General features: G+C 37.2%; 2 protein-coding genes across 6 annotated transcripts in view; one reads left to right on the top strand and one right to left on the bottom strand.

The window, feature by feature from the left end:
• Positions 1-1,970: 1,970 nt before the first annotated feature.
• The window catches only part of acsl5 (acyl-CoA synthetase long chain family member 5), a 19,227-nt gene continuing 76 nt past the window's right edge, over positions 1,971-21,121 (top strand). The window contains exons 1-22 of one of the 4 annotated variants that reach the window (XM_041268617.1): positions 1,971-2,105; positions 3,983-4,086; positions 8,710-8,886; positions 9,255-9,363; positions 9,482-9,546; positions 9,639-9,740; positions 10,597-10,696; positions 10,841-11,019; positions 11,641-11,673; positions 12,275-12,326; positions 12,857-12,930; positions 14,389-14,466; positions 15,305-15,439; positions 15,588-15,722; positions 15,988-16,083; positions 16,483-16,555; positions 16,951-17,039; positions 17,342-17,458; positions 18,133-18,276; positions 19,235-19,336; positions 19,701-19,772; positions 20,187-20,812. In XM_041268617.1, coding sequence (XP_041124551.1) covers positions 8,731-8,886; positions 9,255-9,363; positions 9,482-9,546; positions 9,639-9,740; positions 10,597-10,696; positions 10,841-11,019; positions 11,641-11,673; positions 12,275-12,326; positions 12,857-12,930; positions 14,389-14,466; positions 15,305-15,439; positions 15,588-15,722; positions 15,988-16,083; positions 16,483-16,555; positions 16,951-17,039; positions 17,342-17,458; positions 18,133-18,276; positions 19,235-19,336; positions 19,701-19,772; positions 20,187-20,324 — 2,049 coding nt within the window. In that variant the 5' untranslated portion in view covers positions 1,971-2,105; positions 3,983-4,086; positions 8,710-8,730 and the 3' untranslated portion in view covers positions 20,325-20,812. Of the gene's footprint in view, positions 2,106-3,982; positions 4,087-8,709; positions 8,887-9,254; positions 9,364-9,408; positions 9,547-9,638; positions 9,741-10,596; positions 10,697-10,840; positions 11,020-11,640; positions 11,674-12,274; positions 12,327-12,856; positions 12,931-14,388; positions 14,467-15,304; positions 15,440-15,587; positions 15,723-15,987; positions 16,084-16,482; positions 16,556-16,950; positions 17,040-17,341; positions 17,459-18,132; positions 18,277-19,234; positions 19,337-19,700; positions 19,773-20,186; positions 20,815-21,121 lie in introns of those variants that run through there. The other 3 variants (XM_041268618.1, XM_041268616.1, XM_041268619.1) reach the window with 3 other exon arrangements.
• Positions 20,843-21,121, bottom strand: part of LOC121325726 (palmitoyltransferase ZDHHC6-like) — a 9,436-nt gene continuing 9,157 nt past the window's right edge. For both annotated transcript variants that reach the window (XM_041268621.1, XM_041268620.1), the window contains exon 11: positions 20,843-21,121. This exon is cut by the window's right edge and continues 75 nt beyond it. In XM_041268621.1, the coding sequence (XP_041124555.1) occupies positions 21,093-21,121 (29 nt within the window). In that variant the 3' untranslated portion in view covers positions 20,843-21,092.

Genomic DNA, 21,121 nt, shown 5'->3' with positions numbered 1-21,121 from the left:
GCTCTGGAAATGTGTGGCAATCAAAGCAAAGTGCATTTTCCATCAGGCATAACATTGCTGATTATTGCAGTTCATATTTTAATGGAGCCTATCTGGTTCATCAGTCAGATAAAACCTATAGAAATAGTATTCAGAAGAATTCAATCAAAAAGCATGCTTTATGTTCTTCACAGCTGGGCATATTTTCAAAAGTTTATGTAACAGTAGTATAGTGGTTTCACTAGATTACCAATAGGCTGTTGCTGCCGCTTTAAAACTCAGACAATTGTTTCCTGGCAAGGCTTCAGAAAGTAGTGGACTCTACCATTACACTAGTAATGGGTGATATAAATATTGTGAATTGCATTACACACAGTAGTAATAATAATAATAAACGTTTTCTAGCTGGAGTTTTCTAATTATTATAGAGCTGTATGAGTAGTCTGTTTGATAAAAAAAAAAAAAAACAGTGGAACAATGACAGTGACTTATTTTGGTATAGTCCAAATGTAATAAATAGTACTGAAACGCCATTTTTTTCTTGCCTGTCTTGTGAAGCCTTGGAGGAAGGTGGATGAAGATGCAGTAACCCAGATTGAAATGCAATTTTTTTTTCATTTCATTCTCAATGCAGAATAAAAAACAAAGGCAATATTGAAAATGCATGTCTTCTTGTCATCGTCTTTAAAAGAAAACGAAGCACAATGCAGAGTACAACAATTAACAGGGTGAACAGAGTAGTCCTGTTGCATTTAGTCCTGTCTTTAATCCCATATTGTGTAAAGGAGTAAAACCTGCTACTTTCAGGTAGCAACTCACTTCTTGTGCTGTAGTTCAATTTCAAGCCAGTGCTTTAGCTGTGATCAGGCCATGTGACCTACCACACAGGAAGTGATTCAATACCATGGGAACTTTTGATCTGTTCTGATTTACAGTGTTGTACTTGAAATGTTTTGTATCTCTCAAATTAAAAAACAAGAAACAAATGATATTTAATATAAAATGGGTTCTGTAAAAATGCTAATAAGAGGTAAGAACACAATATTCTCCCAATAGCTAAGATTCACCAGAAACATATGATATTTAATTGACTGTAGCACGTATTGCCTTAAAATGTCTTTAATTAGCCTATCTTGGCAGCCTGCCACACAATAAGCCAGAATGTAAAATAAAATTATAGCCTGTTGTCAATAAAAGATTGTAAATGTTGCAACACTGTGCTGGTCTTTGGTCATTTTTGTCAAGAAGATGTTTAATCAACAAAACTGTATTGACCTTTATCAGAATAGGATTCAAAATGTATATTTTCCCTGATAACTAACCAGTCAATTGGTTAGATGATTATTAAAGTTCACTTGGGTTTGATTCAACAAAGTATGCTCTTCTGACAAAAAAGGAGAAGTCAAAGGTGGAAATTGCATAACCTGAAAGTACTAGGTTGCAAGGAGAACCGTGAAATCTATACAATTTCTACATACTGTACTATAGTGTGGTAGTGTAACCTTGATTAAGGCCAGCAGTGGGAATAGAAGAGGCAGGAGACAAGAGATTGCAGTTTTTAGTCATTTGCTGCATACTTTTGTTTAACGATTAATTATACAAACAAAACAGTTAGACAAAATACCAATCCAAAGAGACAACACACCCAAGCTTTGCTATCATGGTGATAGGACAAAGAGCAGAACCTGTGGCTGTCATTCCTTTCTCAAAACGAAGGAACAGCAGGAGAAAGGGCCTGTATGGTGTGGCCAGGGCTAATTGGCAATCAACCAATTAGAACCTGGCTGCATTTGGCACATGGTTTTGGTAGGAGTGGGGCCTTAACCCTGCCATATATGATTAGAATGTCCTTAGGTATGAATTACACAGGCCACTATGAATTTGCACAGCACTTCATACATTTAAAAAAAAAAAAAAAGTCTGCTATCCAATGACTCTAAACCACTGCTGGGAAATAAAGCATTGCTCAATATAGATGATGCATGTTGACTGATAGCAGCTCAGAGAGATAGAGAACACAGTCATGATTTGTTTAAAAGGCATTCATTGAGGAGTGCTGTAGATGTTCTGTTAAACTGGAGTACGTCAAAGCTGAGTAAACTAAAGACAGGAGGTGTGTTTCACAGGTAAGTCTGACTTTTCATTTGTAGTTAGTGTGTTCTGAGCAAGGAGAACGCTCAGCTGACATTGCATTTTAAGATTATTATTATTATTTTTTTTTTTTGATTAGATACAGGGCACTAGAAGTGCCATCCTTGTCCGTCATTGTATGTCAGTGCAAGACAAACATCAGCATGGATATCCGGGGGAATCCGATTTTCTAAATAGAGCGAGCTTGACATTTCGTCCTGTTGGTTAATGGTCTGATTAAAGCAGTTACCGCTTTGCTTCAGGTTTGGCTCTGTTCAGGTGTTTATTGTGCTGTGTTTCCTTTAACCTGCCCCAACACATCTTGGCATGTTTAATGAATCAGTGATTAACACCTTGCAATAGTGAAACACCGAAGCAATACGGCACGTCCTAAACAAGTCAGAGAACTGTTTGTGCTTTTCTCAAGTCATTCACATTACTGAAGGGGTTTACATATACTGCACACTAATCAGAACTAGTAAAACCATCCACTGATTCACACATTTTATTTGGTTTCTCAGGAAATGTTTACTCTAAGGTAGGAGTTATTAGTTACCTAACTTATATAAAATACTTAATTAACCATTAGCCTGACTTATAGCCTATAATTTCTGTAGTTGTGGGCTGTTATAATCATTCCCTTATAAAAATGTCATTTTATTCCAATTGTAACACTCCCCCATTCAGCTGCACTTCCTCAGTCGATACACTTTGATACTGATGTCTCATTATTTGCGTTTGACTTTTGGCCCAATTCAGTTTTTTCAATTTTGCATCGATGTTAATAATAATACAAATTCTACCCTGTACTGCTCCCCTGTTTCATGTAAGGCAGTTTTGCACTGGGCACAAGATAATTTTTCAGATGTTTTAATAGATTTTTTTTTCAAAACTGAATTTTCACCAGTTAAATCTAATTGTCTACTTTTAGGTGGGTTTATTCCCCCAGGGTTTATTTCTATGCACTGCACACAGAAACACATGTAATTACAGATGACCTGAGCTGTCTTTGAAGTGGCCTTTGTAACTGACAACGCTATAGTTAGAGATGCACTTAGACTTCAGGCATTGTTTTAGAGCACTTGTTTGTTTGCATAGAGAGGGCAGTGTCTTTCTTTGAGGCTATCAGTGCAAATATCCTCTTGGTTTATCTGAACGTGTTTACTTTCACTCTGTCAAATATAAGACGACGTTCTAGGTTCAACACATAGAACATGTCGTTTTCCCATTCATTCATTGTGGGTGCCTAGGAGCTGTTTTGATACTTTCAAATGCATGTGGGACTTACTCCAAGTACTTGTTCTGTTTACTTCTGCTCTCTGTTTCTTGGGAAAGTAATTCTGCAAAAAAGAGAAAGAATAAATAATAGTGCAGCTGGTTTCTGATTTGTTTGTATAATTTCTGATTGGAAGCAAGTTGGATAAAGCATCATTGTTCAAAGTCTGGATGACATAAGGGCAAAGGTTATTAGGCTTAAGGTAAGTCTTTTACAACCTTGACTAGAAAGCTTATTCCCTGGTAATACTGTACAGTCCTTATTTTATTGCATGTAGATCCATTAACGGTGCATACAGTACTGTATGTCTGACGGAAAGATTTTCTTAACTCAGTTACATTGTTAATGGTTAATCATTAGCTAACTAATAAAACATTCTTTAGATCTATACTCTTACCAAATAGCAATTGAAAGCAACATTGTATTTGCACAATGCAATGCCACATTATATATCTTTTAGACTATTGGACTGGAACCAGGCCCATTATTTACATTAACTGAGGAGGTGTTACCTTTGAAACTAGCGCTAGTCACGGTTCAAAGGTTTCCTGGGATTGTATGAAAGCTGTGGTGTGTCTGTCTAGCAACGCATTTCAGGTGTGGAGATACTGTGTGAAGGAGGTATGCACCAGCCCAGCACGCAGTGCTCCGAATAGCAGCAGAAAACAGAGAGAGGCTCGTAATCAAAGAAGTTATCAAGGGTATGCAAACACTTTCCTATCTGTCAGGAACTTACTAGAATGCTTTAAGACTTTGCTGCATTTGCAACAGTTTGTTTGTTTTTTAACTCTGTAATTTGCAGAGCATGTGTTTGCCCATGCTGTTGTCAGACAGGAGCACACACTGTATAAAGACACAATTAAATACAATACAGTATGTAAGAGTGACCCCTGCATTACTGAGAGAAAGTTTCCTGAAAGAGGCCTACTGCTAATCATTCTTTGTAACATTTTGACAGCATTTAATGAGAAAGTGCAATACATTTGAACAAAGAACTGTATAGTGCTGATGTAAATGCTACTACAGTCTGGGTATTTGAATTGTAATTACAATGCAGATATTGCAGTAATGAGGTTGTACTTACAGGTAGATACTATGCAGTTAAATAACCTTTAAACTAATTTAGTTTATTTGTCCTAATTTAGATCTAGACGTATGTACTGTAAGAAAGTGGGGTATTCTTTCCGGGACCTTTATCTCTGTCTTCTAGTACAAATGAAGTACTCTCACAACAAATAGATATGGTGTAAACAGGGTGGTGCTGGTATTTTTATTTATTTGCACAAAAAAAAACAAAAAAACTCCATCAAGAAGTGCTTACTAAACTTTTCCCAAATCCTAACAGCTCAACTGAACAGCTGAGCTGCTTACCAGTCACCCTAACTAATACTTCACAAGTATTACACACACACCTTTCTTTAAGGGTCTCCACAGGTCTCCTCTTAGGCCTTAGCCTGAACACAGACCCAGCCCAAACATTTTGACCTGCTATGGTGTTTCTAATTAAATTCGAGCCGGGTGTAATTCATGCTGGCTCACTCCCATAGTATTCTGGGGGATGTAGTCCTGAACCTGAAAGACTGCACCTTTCCTGTTCCTACTCTGCCACAGTATGTACAGTGTGTATGTATGTAATTGTTTAAATAAGAATCATTCTTTTGGTAGAAAATAAGTACATCATTCTGCAATTCATCAAGCCTTCTAAAACATTTTACACAAATAATACAGCTGGTACTACTGCATGTAACTTTTGGCACTATAGCATGTGAAAAGAAGGTCCGTTAGTCTGTTAGAATTTGCAAAGCAAAGCCTGCTGTTTGTGACAATAGTGGCTACTGTTTCAACTTCTGGATTGCAGGGGTTCCAATTGAAGTGCATTTCCATGGGGCAAGTCTTTGAACTTTGAACTTGACTGCTCCTGGGCAGTTAGACCCTTCAGAAAGTCTACTGCAGTAGGGTGGCTTTGCCTACACGTCACTATACTTTTACCACACTAGGGATTTATCAACCGATTTACTATAGGTCTTTAAGAATTACTGTCCCACTCTTGTATATGCCACTTTTACACTACAGTATACTCAAATATACATTACTTTGTTTTTGCCATGACAGAAGAATACAGTAGTGCTAGCTCTAGCACATTTGCTGTATTTTTGCTCTGCACCCACTGCCTGCAGATATACACTTAACTAATTTCCTCACAATGGAGGTATTGTGAACAGGAAAACAATTTGAATAATGGAAAAAAAAAACCATTTGTTTTATAAAGAAGGGATACATGCAACATGCAAACATCACAATCTCGTTTCCAAGATAGAAAAGACGAGCAACTGCATTCAACACAAACTGTACAGATTTACTCAATTCATTTAGGTCGAGGCGTGCCCAAAGTTAACCACTGTACATGCCATTTCATCCTGCCTCAAATGCGTTTTGTGGGTGAGAGTTGATGACCTTCTGAATCATGCTGCAGCATTTGTTCTGGGCCATAAACAATTGCATACAACTTTATTGCACAAGCAGAGAAGACAAAAAAAAAAAAAAAAAACTTTAAAAAAGTGAAAAGGGAAGTGAAATCATAAAACCAGCAAGACACTGAGCTATACTGCACTGTGCTGGAAATGTATGCACTGTGTGGCAGTTGAATCTTTCTTTTGTCATTTTGAATGTCATGTTAGTGCATTGGGAAATCCTGGTTGTTTGTTTTCTCTTTTGCGATTTATAACTTTAAGGAGAATTTGCTCAAGTAACCTAACTTGTCCTGTTGGGTTTATAAATGTTTGTATGGCAAAATATATAGATAGTCCCATACAGAAAAAAAAAATACACACAAATATATGTCAAAACATATATTGAAATATTTAAAAACGGCTGCAAAAATATATTGAAATACATGGTAAAAAATATAATTGTATAGATTTAAATATATTTTAGACATAGATTAACATATATTTTAAAATATATCCCAATATATAGCATGATAGGGCCCTGTGAAAATCGCGATTTCATGGGCTGATCGGAAATAGTGAAATTAGCTCAATACCGCAATTTTTACAATATTCATAAGAAATAAAAATAATTTAATAATTGAATTGAACTGTACAGCTCTGCTGTGTGCCTACATGTAACATTTGCCATGCACAAGGTGCTGTGCAGTGATTGTCATGTCACTATATGCAATCTAAGCGGGAAATTAAAATACCACACACTGTAAACAAAAACGTGGATGTAAAAGGCTAAAAACGTGTCTGCAGCAGATCACGTAAAGCAGTATCCAGCAGGAGTTTTATACAGCGATGGAGGTAAGCTCTTCTGTACGTCCTGCAACGTCAAGGGCGCTGGAACTAGGGGTGCTGGGGGTGCGGCAGCACCCCCTGGCTTTGCTAGGCTTCCATCATATACAGGGGTTACAGTTTTCTTCAATCCCTTTCAGCACCCCCACTTTAAAAATGGTTCCAGTGCCACTGTGCAACATTACTGCAGATCACTACCGAAACTCGTCTGTATTCACTGAAAGAGAAAGGCGGAAATCCAGAGCGTACTACCACTGCTTTACTTGCAAAGAAACATTTCCATGTTCCAAAAGTCCACTTATTAAATTTTGACCTGACAGACGCGTTTGTTTGCGCAAATATCCCTTTTGAAAAACTGGACAACCAAAAGTTACAGAAATTCTTTAGACAGAGTGTAGCAAACGGTGGAGCGATTCCTTCATCGGCCCAGCTGACACCTGAATACTTACCTAAAGTTGCCGGGTATCACAAGCAGGAGGTTATGGAATTGGTAAACAGTCTGGTTGCTTGTCAGTGCTCACTGACGAGTCGACTGATGCCCAAGATCAGTATGGGTTACACATAGTATTTGTTTTGCAAGCCCTAAATGGCGAACATGCACCTGATGTACTGGAACTGAACGCTGTCCTTGCAGATACACTTTACCTACAGGCTGTTAATTACAACACCGTTTCACAAGCTGTTGAATAAAGTTGATGTTAATTTTGATGTCAGAAACATTTTTCTGGATATTTGCAGTTTAAAAAAAAAAAAAAAATCTGCACATAATTTATTTTATATTTCCGTGCACATTCCGCGAAATACGATACTTTACCCGTGACACTGCCGTGAATTTTAAAAAACATTTCCGTGATTTTCACAAATGAAATATAAAGGAACATATTTTTAAGTATGCTTCCATATACTTTGAACTATATGTAAAAAATATATATATTTAAATATGTAACATGTCCATAAAATTAAATATAAGGGAACATATTTCAAAGTATGCTTCCACGTATTTTTTACAACACATTATTTATATTATAATGTTTTCTAACATATCGCAGTATTACTGCTATACATCCATTCAACCCAGAATTGATGTCAGATTCAACTTTATAGTTAAATAAAGTTTTATTCATCCAACCCATTCAGCTGAAGTGAAGGGGAAGGACAGGAGGAGGAAGGACGGGGGGGGGCACACCACTATACACTATACTGTAACACATCCAACTTACCACAGACAGGACCGGACGCTGGTACACACAATGGGAAACAATAACCCAAGGGTTAACATCCGAAAAGAGGAGCAGACAGAACAGTCCATCTGTCCTTCGGAGCCGATAGAAAGTCCAGTCACTCAGTCCCAGCATGCCCTGCTCCGGCCATTTGCTAATTAGGTCCCTGATTCCTTGTACTGTGAGGAAATGTCATTTAGATTGTTTTGGGTCAAGACAATAGTGACTTGTATATGATAATATAAAGTGTTACTCCTCTTCAGGAAAGGAGACATACAAATTGCTACGTAGCCTTTTTTAAATGTATTGCAGTATAGTTTGATGAAATCCAAAATATATTTATAAAATATATATATATTGTATTCTTGTAGGAATGCACTGAAAATATATTTATATATATATATATATATATATATATATATATATATATTATATATATATAATATATATAATAGAATGTTTTCTGAAAATGAGAATATATTAAAAAAATTATTGCATATACAGTGATGTATTTAGGAACATAAATGAAAGAGATTACAATATATTACCATGTATTTTAAATAGATTTCTATTTATTTGACATATACTGCAATATATTATATTTGGGGTAGTATCAGTAACTTGTAAAAATGATTTGTGAATTAATAATATTACTGTATTTGGATTTGTGCCGAGTTGTGTATGTTCTATGAGGTTATAAAGAGATAGATTGAGCCAGAATGTGTTGACAAACAAGTAAAACGCTTTTATTTCTATCTGCATGGTGATTTGAAGATCAGGTACACTCAATTCACTTTTGTTTTTTTTTCAGGTTTGGATTCAAATTGTTACGATGAACTGTATTCTGCAGTTTTTATTTTCCCCGCTCCCCACTCCTGCCATTATTGGGCTCTTCACATTTGGGGCTGGTGTCCTGTGCTGGCTGATAACCCGACCCAAGCCTATCATACCTCCAGTAGACCTTAATAAGCAGACAGTGGGAACCAAGGTACTGAAGAAGTGCAGTATATAAAGTTTTTGTTTTTCTTATGATCCTGTGTACTCCATAACTTTACAATATCAAATCCTTAATGCCATATTTAGCATATGCTAAGTGATAAATGTACCTATTCTGTTATAACATTAACTCTATTAGCTATATAATTTATTACCTACATAATCTTTAAATGCACCTTATTAAGGAGGTGGTCATAGATCCTGAAGAGTGCTTATTTGGCAATTGGTTGACGACTATTTAAATCATGATGAAAAAAACAAAGTGTTGAAAAATGAACTTGGAAAAGCTAGTATAAAGTTGCAAGTGAATGTTGGAATTTGCATTACTCTTATTTCATGTTTCTTTCTGTTCACAATCAGGATGGTGCAAGAAGAAGTGCTCTGCTTAGGAATGATACACTCATGTCATATTATTATGATGATGCCAGGACCTTATATGATGGTTTCCAGAGGGGACTACAAGTGTCTGGTAATAATCGTTTTGAAAAAGCATAGTTTCCTGATATTGAAAAAGAAAAAGCAAGGAAACGTACCCTTGATATTTTCACGAACTTTGAAACACCAGTTTATTTATTTATATATTTTAGGGGATGGACCTTGTTTAGGCTACAGAAAACCAAACCAGCCTTACCAGTGGCTGTCATACAAACAGGTAACTCCCTTTAGACTTGCACAAGAGAAGGATGCATCCCATAGTCCTGTGAAGGTTTCACTTGACATAATGTTTTGCTGTGCAATGAGCAGGTGTCTGACAGAGCTGAATACCTGGGCTCTGCGCTGATACACAGAGGACTGAAAGCGTCTCCTGAACAACTTGTTGGCATATTTGCTCAGAACAGGCCTGAGGTAAAGTACCAAATAAAGAACTGAAAGATCATATTTATATTCACATGGGTTTTAACACAGGTTTCAAATCTTAAAAAGATATGCACTGCACCTGCTGTTATTTAAGACTATTGAAAAGAAAAAGCAGCTTCACATTTCATTTGAATTGCTTTTTTAAAAAATTAAATTATATATATATATTCCTTACTATTATATGGTGTTTGCAGTAATTCTGTGTGGTTATGTTCTGGGGTCCGTTGCTTCAATACTGGGGCATTACCTTTTTAAAATGTAGACATCCCTTTTACCCAGCTCTGAGCCTACCTGGAGATGCCTATGTCTGGAATGAAAAGCCTTCCTTGTTCTGTTTGAATCGTGTGACCATGTAATCGCCCCCCTACTTTCTCTGCCTATGTACACACAGTACATATAGAATAGTGGGGGCTGGCAGCGCTGAAATGCACATGATTTCTATGGAAGGCTTTTTGGTGGCAGCACTAAGAACACCCCAGACAAACCCAAAGCAAGCTCTGAGCCATGCAGTTAATGGAAGATTTAGAGGAAATGATAATAATACAATATAGGGAACACCAGAACCAAGAGCCACTCTGAATGATTGTGAATAATATGAAATAGTAAATAAATAAGAAAAAGAAATTCAAATTAGATTTGAAACTACGTACTCTTTAAGCATTATTATTGTTTTATTTAATTATTTTTTTCTTGAAGAAACTCTCCATATCATTGTATTCTATGCAGCTCTTTAAGCAACTTACTCACAAGACCTTTATGATGTATAGTTGCAGTCAGTTCTTAACTACCATGCCAACAGTAAGCAGATGGTGATTAGGAATTAATGCTGTTTTTCATTCTGCAGTGGATTATTGCAGAGTACGCCTGTTATACCTTCTCCATGGTGGTTGTTCCACTGTATGACACACTAGGACCTGAAGCTCTCGTATTTATAATTAATAAAGGTAAAACACAAAACACACACTATATCTTATTGTATGGGTCTTCTACCTACTTTGTTATTGCATTGAATTTGAAATATTATTTTAGCAAGTGAGTTAGGAGGATTTTTAAAATTGTATTTGTATTTTATTTTTATTTTTTTTCAGCTGATTTATCAACAGTTATATGTGACAGACCCGACAGGGCCCATGTTCTTCTGAGTAACTGTGAGAAAAGCCTGACGCCAGTCCTCAACACCATCATCCTCATGGACCCATTCAACACTGAGCTCAAGGAAAGGGGGGCAAATTGTGGAGTTGAAATCCTGTCTCTGCAGGAAGCTGAGGTAAAACCAAGCGACTGAGTTACATATGTATTTTCTGGAGGCAGGAACACACTGTACATCATATCTCCTGCCAGTATACAGAAGAAGAGTCAGGGACACAATAGAGTGGATCGTCATTGGATTCAGTTATCATCAGACTGAGACCATTCATCCTTCAAGTTTACAAACACTGGATATGGACCATAATAATAGTTCATTCACATATGAATAAGTGCACTGCAATGGTTTCTTTACTTGGGTGTTTTTTTTTTATAGTCCTGTATTATAAATGGTACACTGCACACTGTTGTATACTCTAAAGACACAGGGGTACTGGTAGTATAGTATTTTGGTAATGTCAGTAACTCTCAAATGGATTTGCTTAAGGTCGTCTTCTGTAGCAAACCCTTTTGACCTGAGCTGTAATTTGAAAGTACAGTATGATAACAATAAGCAATCTTCCAGTGTGTTGCTTTGGCATCAACATGTGAGCAGCAGCATAATACTGTCTCTAATGACATCCCCAAGGTTCACTCCTTTTTACATTTACAATATAAAGACACTTGGCATAGGGAAAGTTTCCTTTTTTAAGCAAGTTTACTGAATATTACTGTATCTTATAATTGTTGTTGTGTGTTTTAGGTTTTGGGCAAAGAAAACTTGAGAAAACCAATTGTAAGTAATGGGAGGCTTCAGAGTTGCATTCCTGTAAACTTCTGTGTTTTTCAGGGGGCATGAATGAGGGCTCCTCTCCCTACTTCCTTCCTACCAATAACACCTGCTAATCCCCTATTTAAACCCCAAGCTTGAGTTGCTCTCTGTCTTGCATTTTCTGTTTTCCACCATCCTGCTCTCCCCCACTAAGCATTCTCTGCTATCTGGCTACTCCACCTTGCAACTGCGCCTTCCTCTGCAACAGTCTCCCTCTTGGGGGTGAGTGAAGCTCACTTCCCAGCCTTAGAAAACCAGCCACCCTGGCTTCGTCCTCCTCGAGGAAGGTTCTCCGCGAGTCAAGGGGGACCCCTGTCCAAATGTATCTATCACTGACACCTCCCATTTCTCTCATCTAGATAGCCTTGGGGGAAATATTAGTTCTGCTCTGTGAGTCAAGGGGAATCTCCTTACTGTTTAAGTTATAAGCACATATCTTCCATTAATTCCCAAGGTCCCTTACTCCACGCAGCCCTCGATCATGCCCAACGAATTGTACATTTAATAAGCAGTAAGCTGTTGCAGGAGCGGTTAAATTTCTAACAGCAATGTTTTATCTCCACAGCCACCTCAACCAGAGGATCTCAGTGTTGTGTGCTTCACAAGTGGCACCACAGGTGGGGACATTGTTATTACCTGGTTTGAATCCCAGCTTGTCTGGAATTTCATTGCATTGGCATCACTAGGCTCTTTTAAAGAAGGGTCTGCACTCTGCTTCTGAAGTATCACAGATCGTCTGGAATTTCATTGCATTGGCATCACTAGGCTCTTTTAAAGAAGGGTCTGCACTCTGCTTCTGAAGTATCGCAGATCGTCTGGAATTTCATTGCATTGGCATCACTAGGCTCTTTTAAAGAAGGGTCTGCACTCTGCTTCTGAAGTATCACAGATCGTCTGGAATTTCATTGCATTGGCATCACTAGGCTCTTTTAAAGAAGGGTCTGCACTCTGCTTCTGAAGTATCACAGATCTTGCAGCTAATGACTAAACAAATTGAGTAATTGTTAGTGGATTTTGTAAAAAACAAACAAAATAAAGTTCACAGAAACAGATGTTGCAATGTCTTAAGCAATAATATAGCTTCTGGTGCCTAAAAAAGATGTGCAACATACATTTGATCTAATCATTATATCTGATCTCTTGTTAGGTGATCCTAAAGGAGCGATGTTGACCCATGAAAATGTAATAGCAGATGCTGCTGCTTTTATTAAAAGCTTTGAGGTTGGTTCAGATCAAGGTTTTTTTTTTAAGTTTCAATAGCATTGACATCCTGGTTAGCTTTTTTTTGTTTGTTAAGACAGAAAGTGGAAATTAGCTGAAAATGTCTCCATGACAGGCTATCCTTATGTGAACAGCTACAAGCCTGTATATATTTATTTAACAAAACAAGGAATAACCAATTCAAATATTGTAAAGGCTCAGTAAGATAGATCAAGGATTAACCAATTCAAATATTGTAAAGGCTCAGTAAGTCTCCTAACAATACTGAACTCTTCTGGGTGAATTGTATTTTGAAATATGTTGTACGAGTGTTGATACAGCAACTCTATAGTTACTCACACTTTTACTAGCTCAGGCCTGCACTGGTGCATGCAAAGCAGTATAACAAAATACACCCTCCAGAGCCTTTTCACAGGACACACGATCAAAACACACTCTCACTCCAGAGCCTTTTCACAGGACACACGATCAAAACACACCCTCACTCCAGAGCCTTTTCACAGGACACACGATCAAAACACACTCTCACTCCAGAGCCTTTTCACAGGACACACGATCAAAACACACCCTCACTCCAGAGCCTTTTCACAGGACACACGATCAAAACACACCCTCACTCCAGAGCCTTTTCACAGGACACACGATCAAAACACACCCTCACTCCAGAGCCTTTTCACAGGACACACGATCAAAACACACCCTCACTCCAGAGCCTTTTCACAGGACACACGATCAAAACGCACCCTCACTCCAGAGCCTTTTCACAGGACACACGATCAAAACGCACCCTCACTCCAGAGCCTTTTCACAGGACACACGATCAAAACGCACCCTCACTCCAGAGCCTTTTCACAGGACACACGATCAAAACGCACTCTCACTCCAGAGCCTTTTCACAGGACACACGATCAAAACACACTCTCACTCCAGAGCCTTTTCACAGGACACACGATCAAAACACACCCTCACTCCAGAGCCTTTTCACAGGACACACGATCAAAACGCACCCTCACTCCAGAGCCTTTTCACAGGACACACGATCAAAACGTACCCTCACTCCAGAGCCTTTTCATAGGACACATGATCAAAACACACCCTCACTCCAGAGCCTTTTCACAGGACACACGATCAAAACACACCCTCACTCCAGAGCCTTTTCACAGGACACACAATCAAAACGCACCCTCACTCCAGAGCCTTTTCACAGGACACATGATCAAAACACAACCTCATGCCAGAGCCTTTTCATAGGACACACTATCAAAGCACAACTGCTCTTACCAAAAGAACTTCAATAGGACTGCAATAGCACTGCAATTACAATGAAATGGCTCTGTACAAAGTGGCAATAGCAGCACAAGGGCAGCATTCATGTTTGTAAATAATAATAATAATAATAATAATAATAATAATAATATGTATCCTTTGCAACTGAATCCCAATGTGTTTTCCTCACAGAGCACCTTTGGCCCGGTGCCTGAAGACATCTCTATCTCATTCCTACCCCTTGCACACATGTTTGAGAGGGTTGTTCAGGTAAGACTGAGGAAGGTGATGATGTAAATTGCACAGAATGGCCTGCCTGGGTCTTGTGGTACACATAGAACACAAGATTCCAGACTGTAAAGTGTGGTATTTCAACCACATGGGCTTAGTTCAGTTTTCATGCATTATGTGTTATTTCTGTAGTTTTTTTTTTTTTTTTCTGCAGTATCCATCTGCCTTGTAAGACAGATGTAGAATCTTTTTCAGACCATGAAGCCAGAAAAAAGATAACAAGAGTGTTTTTTTTTTTTTTTTTTTTGTCTTTTTAATTAAGTATTACATTTTTTTCAGATTTTTCTGATTTAAGCAGCGATATAATTGCACTCTCAATTAGCTATGTTGTTAATTGAAAACTGATTCTGTTCAGGGCCACAGCTGTGTATCTCTAATATTGTACATGATTAACCCAGAGTATGTGCTATGCTTGCCTTAATATCTCAGCACTGGGCATTCCCACTCCCTGAGCTGCAGTCTAACCTTACTTTCATATAGCTTACAGAACACAGATGTGAGGTCTGACCCACTGTAGTCAGGAATCAGTGCCACTGGCTACATTAATTGCTTACTGCAAGGGAAGGGAGGCTATCCTTCACAGATCCACCAGCTACTTAAAAATGTCTCTCTCGCTCTCTCTCTGTCTATATATATATATATATATATTACATTTTATTTTGGGTGGGTTTTAATATCCATAGAGGAACTCCAAAATATTTTATTAAATGACTGTATGCCTTGCCAATATTAGCATTAAGCTCACGAGTATTTAAATGATGTATTGTCTGTGTATATCTTGACTGATGTATTAATGGTTTATGTTTCCTCTCTACAGACTGTAATGTACAACAGTGGGGCCAGGGTGGGGTTCTTCCAGGGGGATATCCGACTGCTGCCCGATGACATGAAAGCCCTGCGGCCTACAGTTTTCCCAGTGGTGCCGCGCCTGCTCAACAGGGTCTATGACAAGGTGCATTTCACCAGTCTTAAGACGGCCAATCAATTGGGCTACAATTGAATGGCTGGGGATTGCTTTTAATGTTTGTTTTTTTTGTCCACTCTTAAAGTTAATTTGTTCTTTTTTCAATTTTAACATTCATTTGTCTTTTTTCTCTTAGGTTCAAAGTGAAGCCCAGACACCATTTAAAAAATGGTTACTGAACTTTGCTGTAAATAGAAAATTCTCTGAGGTTAAACAGGGAATCAGCAGAAATGACAGCATTTGGGACAAGCTTATATTCCATAAAGTCCAGGTATGATAAAGTGGAGTGACAATGTGCCACTATAATACAGCTCATTCAGCATATGACATGTGATATCTCATCATTGAGATTCTGTCAAGTCGACTCTCACCCAGAATGTGTTATTAGAGAAAGCATTTTGAGTAAACAGGAAATCAAGAAATCAAGCAATTAATGGATTCAATTTCCTTATTTCCTTTTCCTTATTGCTTGGATTTTATTTTTCATGTTTCTCCCCTCCAGTTAAAAAGTTTTAACAGTCCTGTTCTCTCTAAAGGGAACCATGGGTGGACGTGTTCGTGTGATGGTCACTGGGGCAGCTCCGATCTCTCCAACTGTTCTTAACTTTCTCAGAGCAGCCCTTGGATGTCCGGTAATTTATGAGTGTGTGAGTGTGTGTGTGTGTGTGTGTGTGTATATATATATATATATATATATATATATATATATATATATATATATATGAACATTTATGTAAAATATGTAACCAGGCGGAGGCTAGGTGCAAACCGTTGACCCCGTGGACTGCAAGCGAGCATCTTCACCACAATGCAGAAGATTCGTGCACAGCACACCTAATAACAGAATATTTATAAATCCTGCAAATAAATGATGGACCCAATGCTTGTAAAGGACCAGGAATTTCTGTTGAATTGTAATTATAATGTTTGCTTAAGAACCTAAATATTCTCAGCACAGTCAAGTGAGACAAAGCTAATAAGACATTGGCTGTCACTCCTTTAAGAACAAATGTATTATTTTGCCCTTTCAGATTTTTGAGGCCTATGGACAGACTGAGTGCACAGCTGGGTGCACCTTTTCCATGCCTGGGGACTGGACATCAGGTAGAGTCACAGCATGAATTGCTGTCATTATGGTTTCCTTGTCATCCTATTTGTGTATATGTGCGCTTCAGGGTATCACATGCTGCAATGTGAGAGTGCAATTGCACTGTAGGGACTTGGTAAAGCACTTCACCACCTGCAAAACAGTGGCGAGCTTTTGAGAAAACAATCAACAAAAATATTGATTTTTTTCAAAGACCTTGCCGTTTCATCTACAGGGCATTCATTCTCCCCTGTTCTCAAGTTTGGCACTGAAATAGCAGTCTCTTTCCACTGAACTGTTCCCTCAAACAGTCTCAGTCACTCTATACAGCAAACTTTTTAATTTACTAAGTCATTATGTTGTAGTGTATCCATTCCAAATGAGACATTTTTTTTATTCTTTATATATATAGGCCATGTTGGACCACCAATTACATGCAACATAGTAAAACTGGCTGATGTTGAAGAAATGAACTATTTTGCTTCTAATGGCGAAGGAGAGGTAAGAGAGCTAGACCATCTCATTTTAAAGAAAACAATACATTTATCAGAAAGATAACCCTAAAAACATCGGTAAAGTGCATCTGCCCGTTCTCACAATACACCTTAAGCACTGTGACCGTTTCTCCCGTGAAACCGAACATTACACATTTATGGAGAACTTGCTCAGCAAGAAGCATATCGATGTTTATAACAAAACAAACAGGCACATTGCAATCAGGAAACGGAAAGCTACATTTTAACAATGTGAAGATGCTGTAAAAGGGATAAAGGCTTTAAGGTATCTCTCATTTATTTTCTTAGGTGTGTATAAAAGGCAAAAATGTATTCAAGGGATATCTGAAAGACCCAGAGAAAACAGCGGAAGCTCTTGATGAGACCGGATGGTTGCACACAGGTGATATTGGAAGGTGGCTGCCGGTAAGTCCCTTGTTTGTCTCCTTTACCAAATTCATGGACATTTTCTCTGTAGTCCATCTAACTAATGTTCAATTCACAGCACCTTTTCTATTGAATTTATAATATATAAGAACTGTACACATCAATCTATGACCCATTTCACACTTATTTATAATAATCCTTAACCTACCTTTTCTGTATATTGTAGAAATGTCATATGGATAGTATTAATATCCCTTATGCAATGCCCGCGAGGTTGATTAGGGCATTGTTAATACATTTACCGGTATCATTTCCTATTGAGCCTATTGGAAAAGCATTCTGCTGAGGCCTTGTTCACTTAATTAACAGGTATCTGCCAGGGAAGACTTGCCTTAGCCTGCACAGAGCTGCATAACAGATATTAAGGTTTGCTTGCCGACTTAATGAGGATTTTATTTTAAAACCCCCAAAGTAAATATTTTATGTGGCTTTCTCCAAATACAATTTTCATGTCCTGTATTGTGGGTTAGGTCTTAGCATACAAAGAATAGTCACCATTACTTTATAGACTATGACATGGTATTCCATAGATTAATGTATAGGTTATATATATATATATATAGATATAATATATATATATATATATATATATATATATTATATATATCTATATGTGGGTGGTGTGTGTGGTACACACACAAAATTCTTTTTAGAGTGGAGCTCTTAAGATTATTGACAGAAAGAAGAACATCTTCAAATTGGCACAAGGAGAATACATTGCTCCTGAAAAGATTGAGAACGTGTATGTGAGAAGTGGCCCTGTAGCTCAAGTGTTTGTGCATGGAGACAGCTTGAAGGTAAGCCACAGCTGTACTAGTCATTTATAATGTAAGCCAATACCAAAGAAGGGCTTGTTACTTTAACACTTCTGATACTTGTTTATTTGTGAAACAATAATTGCTCTATAAAAATAATCATTTAAACATGTATTTTTAGATCAATTAAATAATCTATAATCTTGTTTTCAAGTAGCAGCACGTTTACATCAACAGTATGTATCCAGTTATCGTGTCTCTATTTAATTACATTTACTAGCTACTGTAAATAACCAAGGCATTAAACATGTTCCTTATCTTTTTGTAGCATTTTGGTTTTCCTGTCTCTGGGGGTATTTTGGGATAAGTAATACCACATTCATAAAACAGTACAGTTCCAAGACAATGTTAATAAAATTATTATTTTACATCCACACAACAAATCTGTTGGTTTTAGAGAACGCAAGTCATTGTGATTTCAAAATGTATGTAAATCCATTTTTCATAAATGTATATTCTGATTGAGAGTTTTCTAATAACACCTCTGGAATATCCAATGCATTTTACCATCAAGTGTTGTCATATATACAACAGTCTGGTCATAAAACTTAATATGGCCTAATGTTGCCTGAAATGTGGATATGTGCTAGAAACACATTCAAAAACCCATATTGATTTTGTTTAAAAAACAGAACAGTTGATATTTACTACAACCCCAGATAAGGTTTTGATCCTCCATGCCTCTCGCCAGAATAAATATTTTTCCACTTTGTTACGAGAGATTATTTCATTTTAGAATGAACGTAGCTGTTTTGATTCATATTCCTGCTCCTTGGTATTCGACTGCATCTGCGTTAATAAAATAGATAGTTAGGTGGTTAGCAATGCCTTTTGATATACTAATAGCATTTAGTTCCAGCAGTAAACACAAGTACAAGTAAATCTATGTTTTACTGCAGGCTGACCTCCATATGGTATTAACAATAATGTTCTTTTCCAGTCTTGCTTGGTGGGTATTGTCGTACCTGATCCAGAGGTGCTTCCAGATTTTGCTGCCAAAAAAGGAATTAAAGGATCTTTTGAAGACCTCTGTAAGAATAAAGTAAGTTTCAATGCAAGTAATTGTGTTTTACCCCATAAAGATTAAACAGCTGCATGTATAGTACACTGCACTTTATCCTGGAGAGCTGAATATTCGACATTTGAAGACTCGCTTATCCTGTATAAAATTATAAAAAAGTTGCATTTATTGAGAAACACATTCGGCAACGTGGAAGAAGATGAAAAACTGGACATTTAAAACATCAGACTATAGAGTATATACAAGTTAGTGTGCCTCAAAATAAATGAGTACAAGCTGAAGAATACAATGTTGTGCTTTGAATAAAAGGCTGCATACATATTTTCTGGCAAAGCACTTTAGCAAAAAGAATTCTGTTGTTTTTATGTTTGTATTTTCTGCACAGGACATTAAGAAAGCGATCCAAGAAGATATGTTGAAGCTGGGAAGAGAGTCTGGGCTTCAGTCTTTTGAGCAGGTACTGTAAGGATCTATGCTTTGTATCCATTTTCAAAACTGCATTTTACTATGTTAAGAACTGCTAAGAGGATGGGTGTGTTATACTGAACACAAGATTACAGACTTTTGTGTTCAGTTTTCTTCAAATATGTATTATTGATCAAATTATTATTGTTTATTCCTTTGTGAATTATCCGTCCACAATAAAATGGATTCAGGCAAAATGCATAACACAGTACAATGTCAGCAACAGATGTGTGATCGATTTGCCTCCTTAGTTTAATTGTGATGACAAAAGTAAGATTTTAGTACCTGTATAAAATATTGCTCAATGGATCTGACATCATTTAGTTCGTCATCTAGAATATTTCTATCAGTCCATTTTACTGTAACTGCCTTTGACACCAAGATCGTTCTCCTTTCTCCTTTTAAGATTAAGAACATACACCTCCACCCAGAACAGTTTACCATTGAAAATGGACTACTGACCCCAACTCTGAAGGCAAAGAGAGCAGAGCTAACCAAAGTCTTCAAAGCTGAAATCGATAAGCTCTATGTATCACTGCAGTGAACACTGTACCTGACGCAGGGTCAGTTTCGTTTCACTTGAACACATATGGACTCTTGTGCCTCACTGATCCACAGAGTGAAAGTATGTGAAAGAGCTGCACTGTGGACTGCCAAAGGAAGGCTATTCAATAGGCTCCTCTTTGTGGCTCAGTGAAAGCTGCACAATCATGCACTGTAGAAGATTTACATATATACTGCAGATGTGATATTTTCACCAGCAGTTCTAAAGATGACAACCATCAGTTGTATTTGAAAACATTTTCCAACATATTGGAAACTAGAAGTATTTTTTCAATTGTATTCTAGTTTGCAAACAGTAAATATACCTGTCAGTGTACCATATCCGGATGCAGCTGTGAAAGTTATGAATTTAAACTGCTATAAAAGATCCCAACAACCAATAGAAGTATCACATTTGGAGAGAATATTTCTTTTTTTGTAATATTGCTTAATATATGGATTGAAATTAATTAAAAAAAAAAAAAAAAAAAAATCAAACTCAGGTCAAATATGATTTATTTTTGTTTTAAATCTGAAGGCATAATACGTAGGGTTGTTTTACAAAATATAATTAAAAAAATGTATTTGCACAGTACAAAGGATACATTGAAATGCATGCGAAAACACTGCTTTTACAAATTGCATAATTCCAAAACTATACTTTAAAAAAAAAAAAAAAAAAAAAAAGCAGGTTCAAGTACGGGGTTGTTCTGTTGCAAGAACAATTGTCATAAGCACCCAATGATATATACCTGGATACTAATAATAATTATCTATCTTTTTTCTCTTCATTCACTG

This window comes from Polyodon spathula, chromosome 13, assembly GCF_017654505.1.
Source record: "Polyodon spathula isolate WHYD16114869_AA chromosome 13, ASM1765450v1, whole genome shotgun sequence".
Taxonomy (NCBI): Eukaryota; Metazoa; Chordata; class Actinopteri; order Acipenseriformes; family Polyodontidae; genus Polyodon; species Polyodon spathula.
Note: the sequence above shows the minus strand (reverse complement) of the source record. Positions and strands in the feature narration are given on the sequence as shown.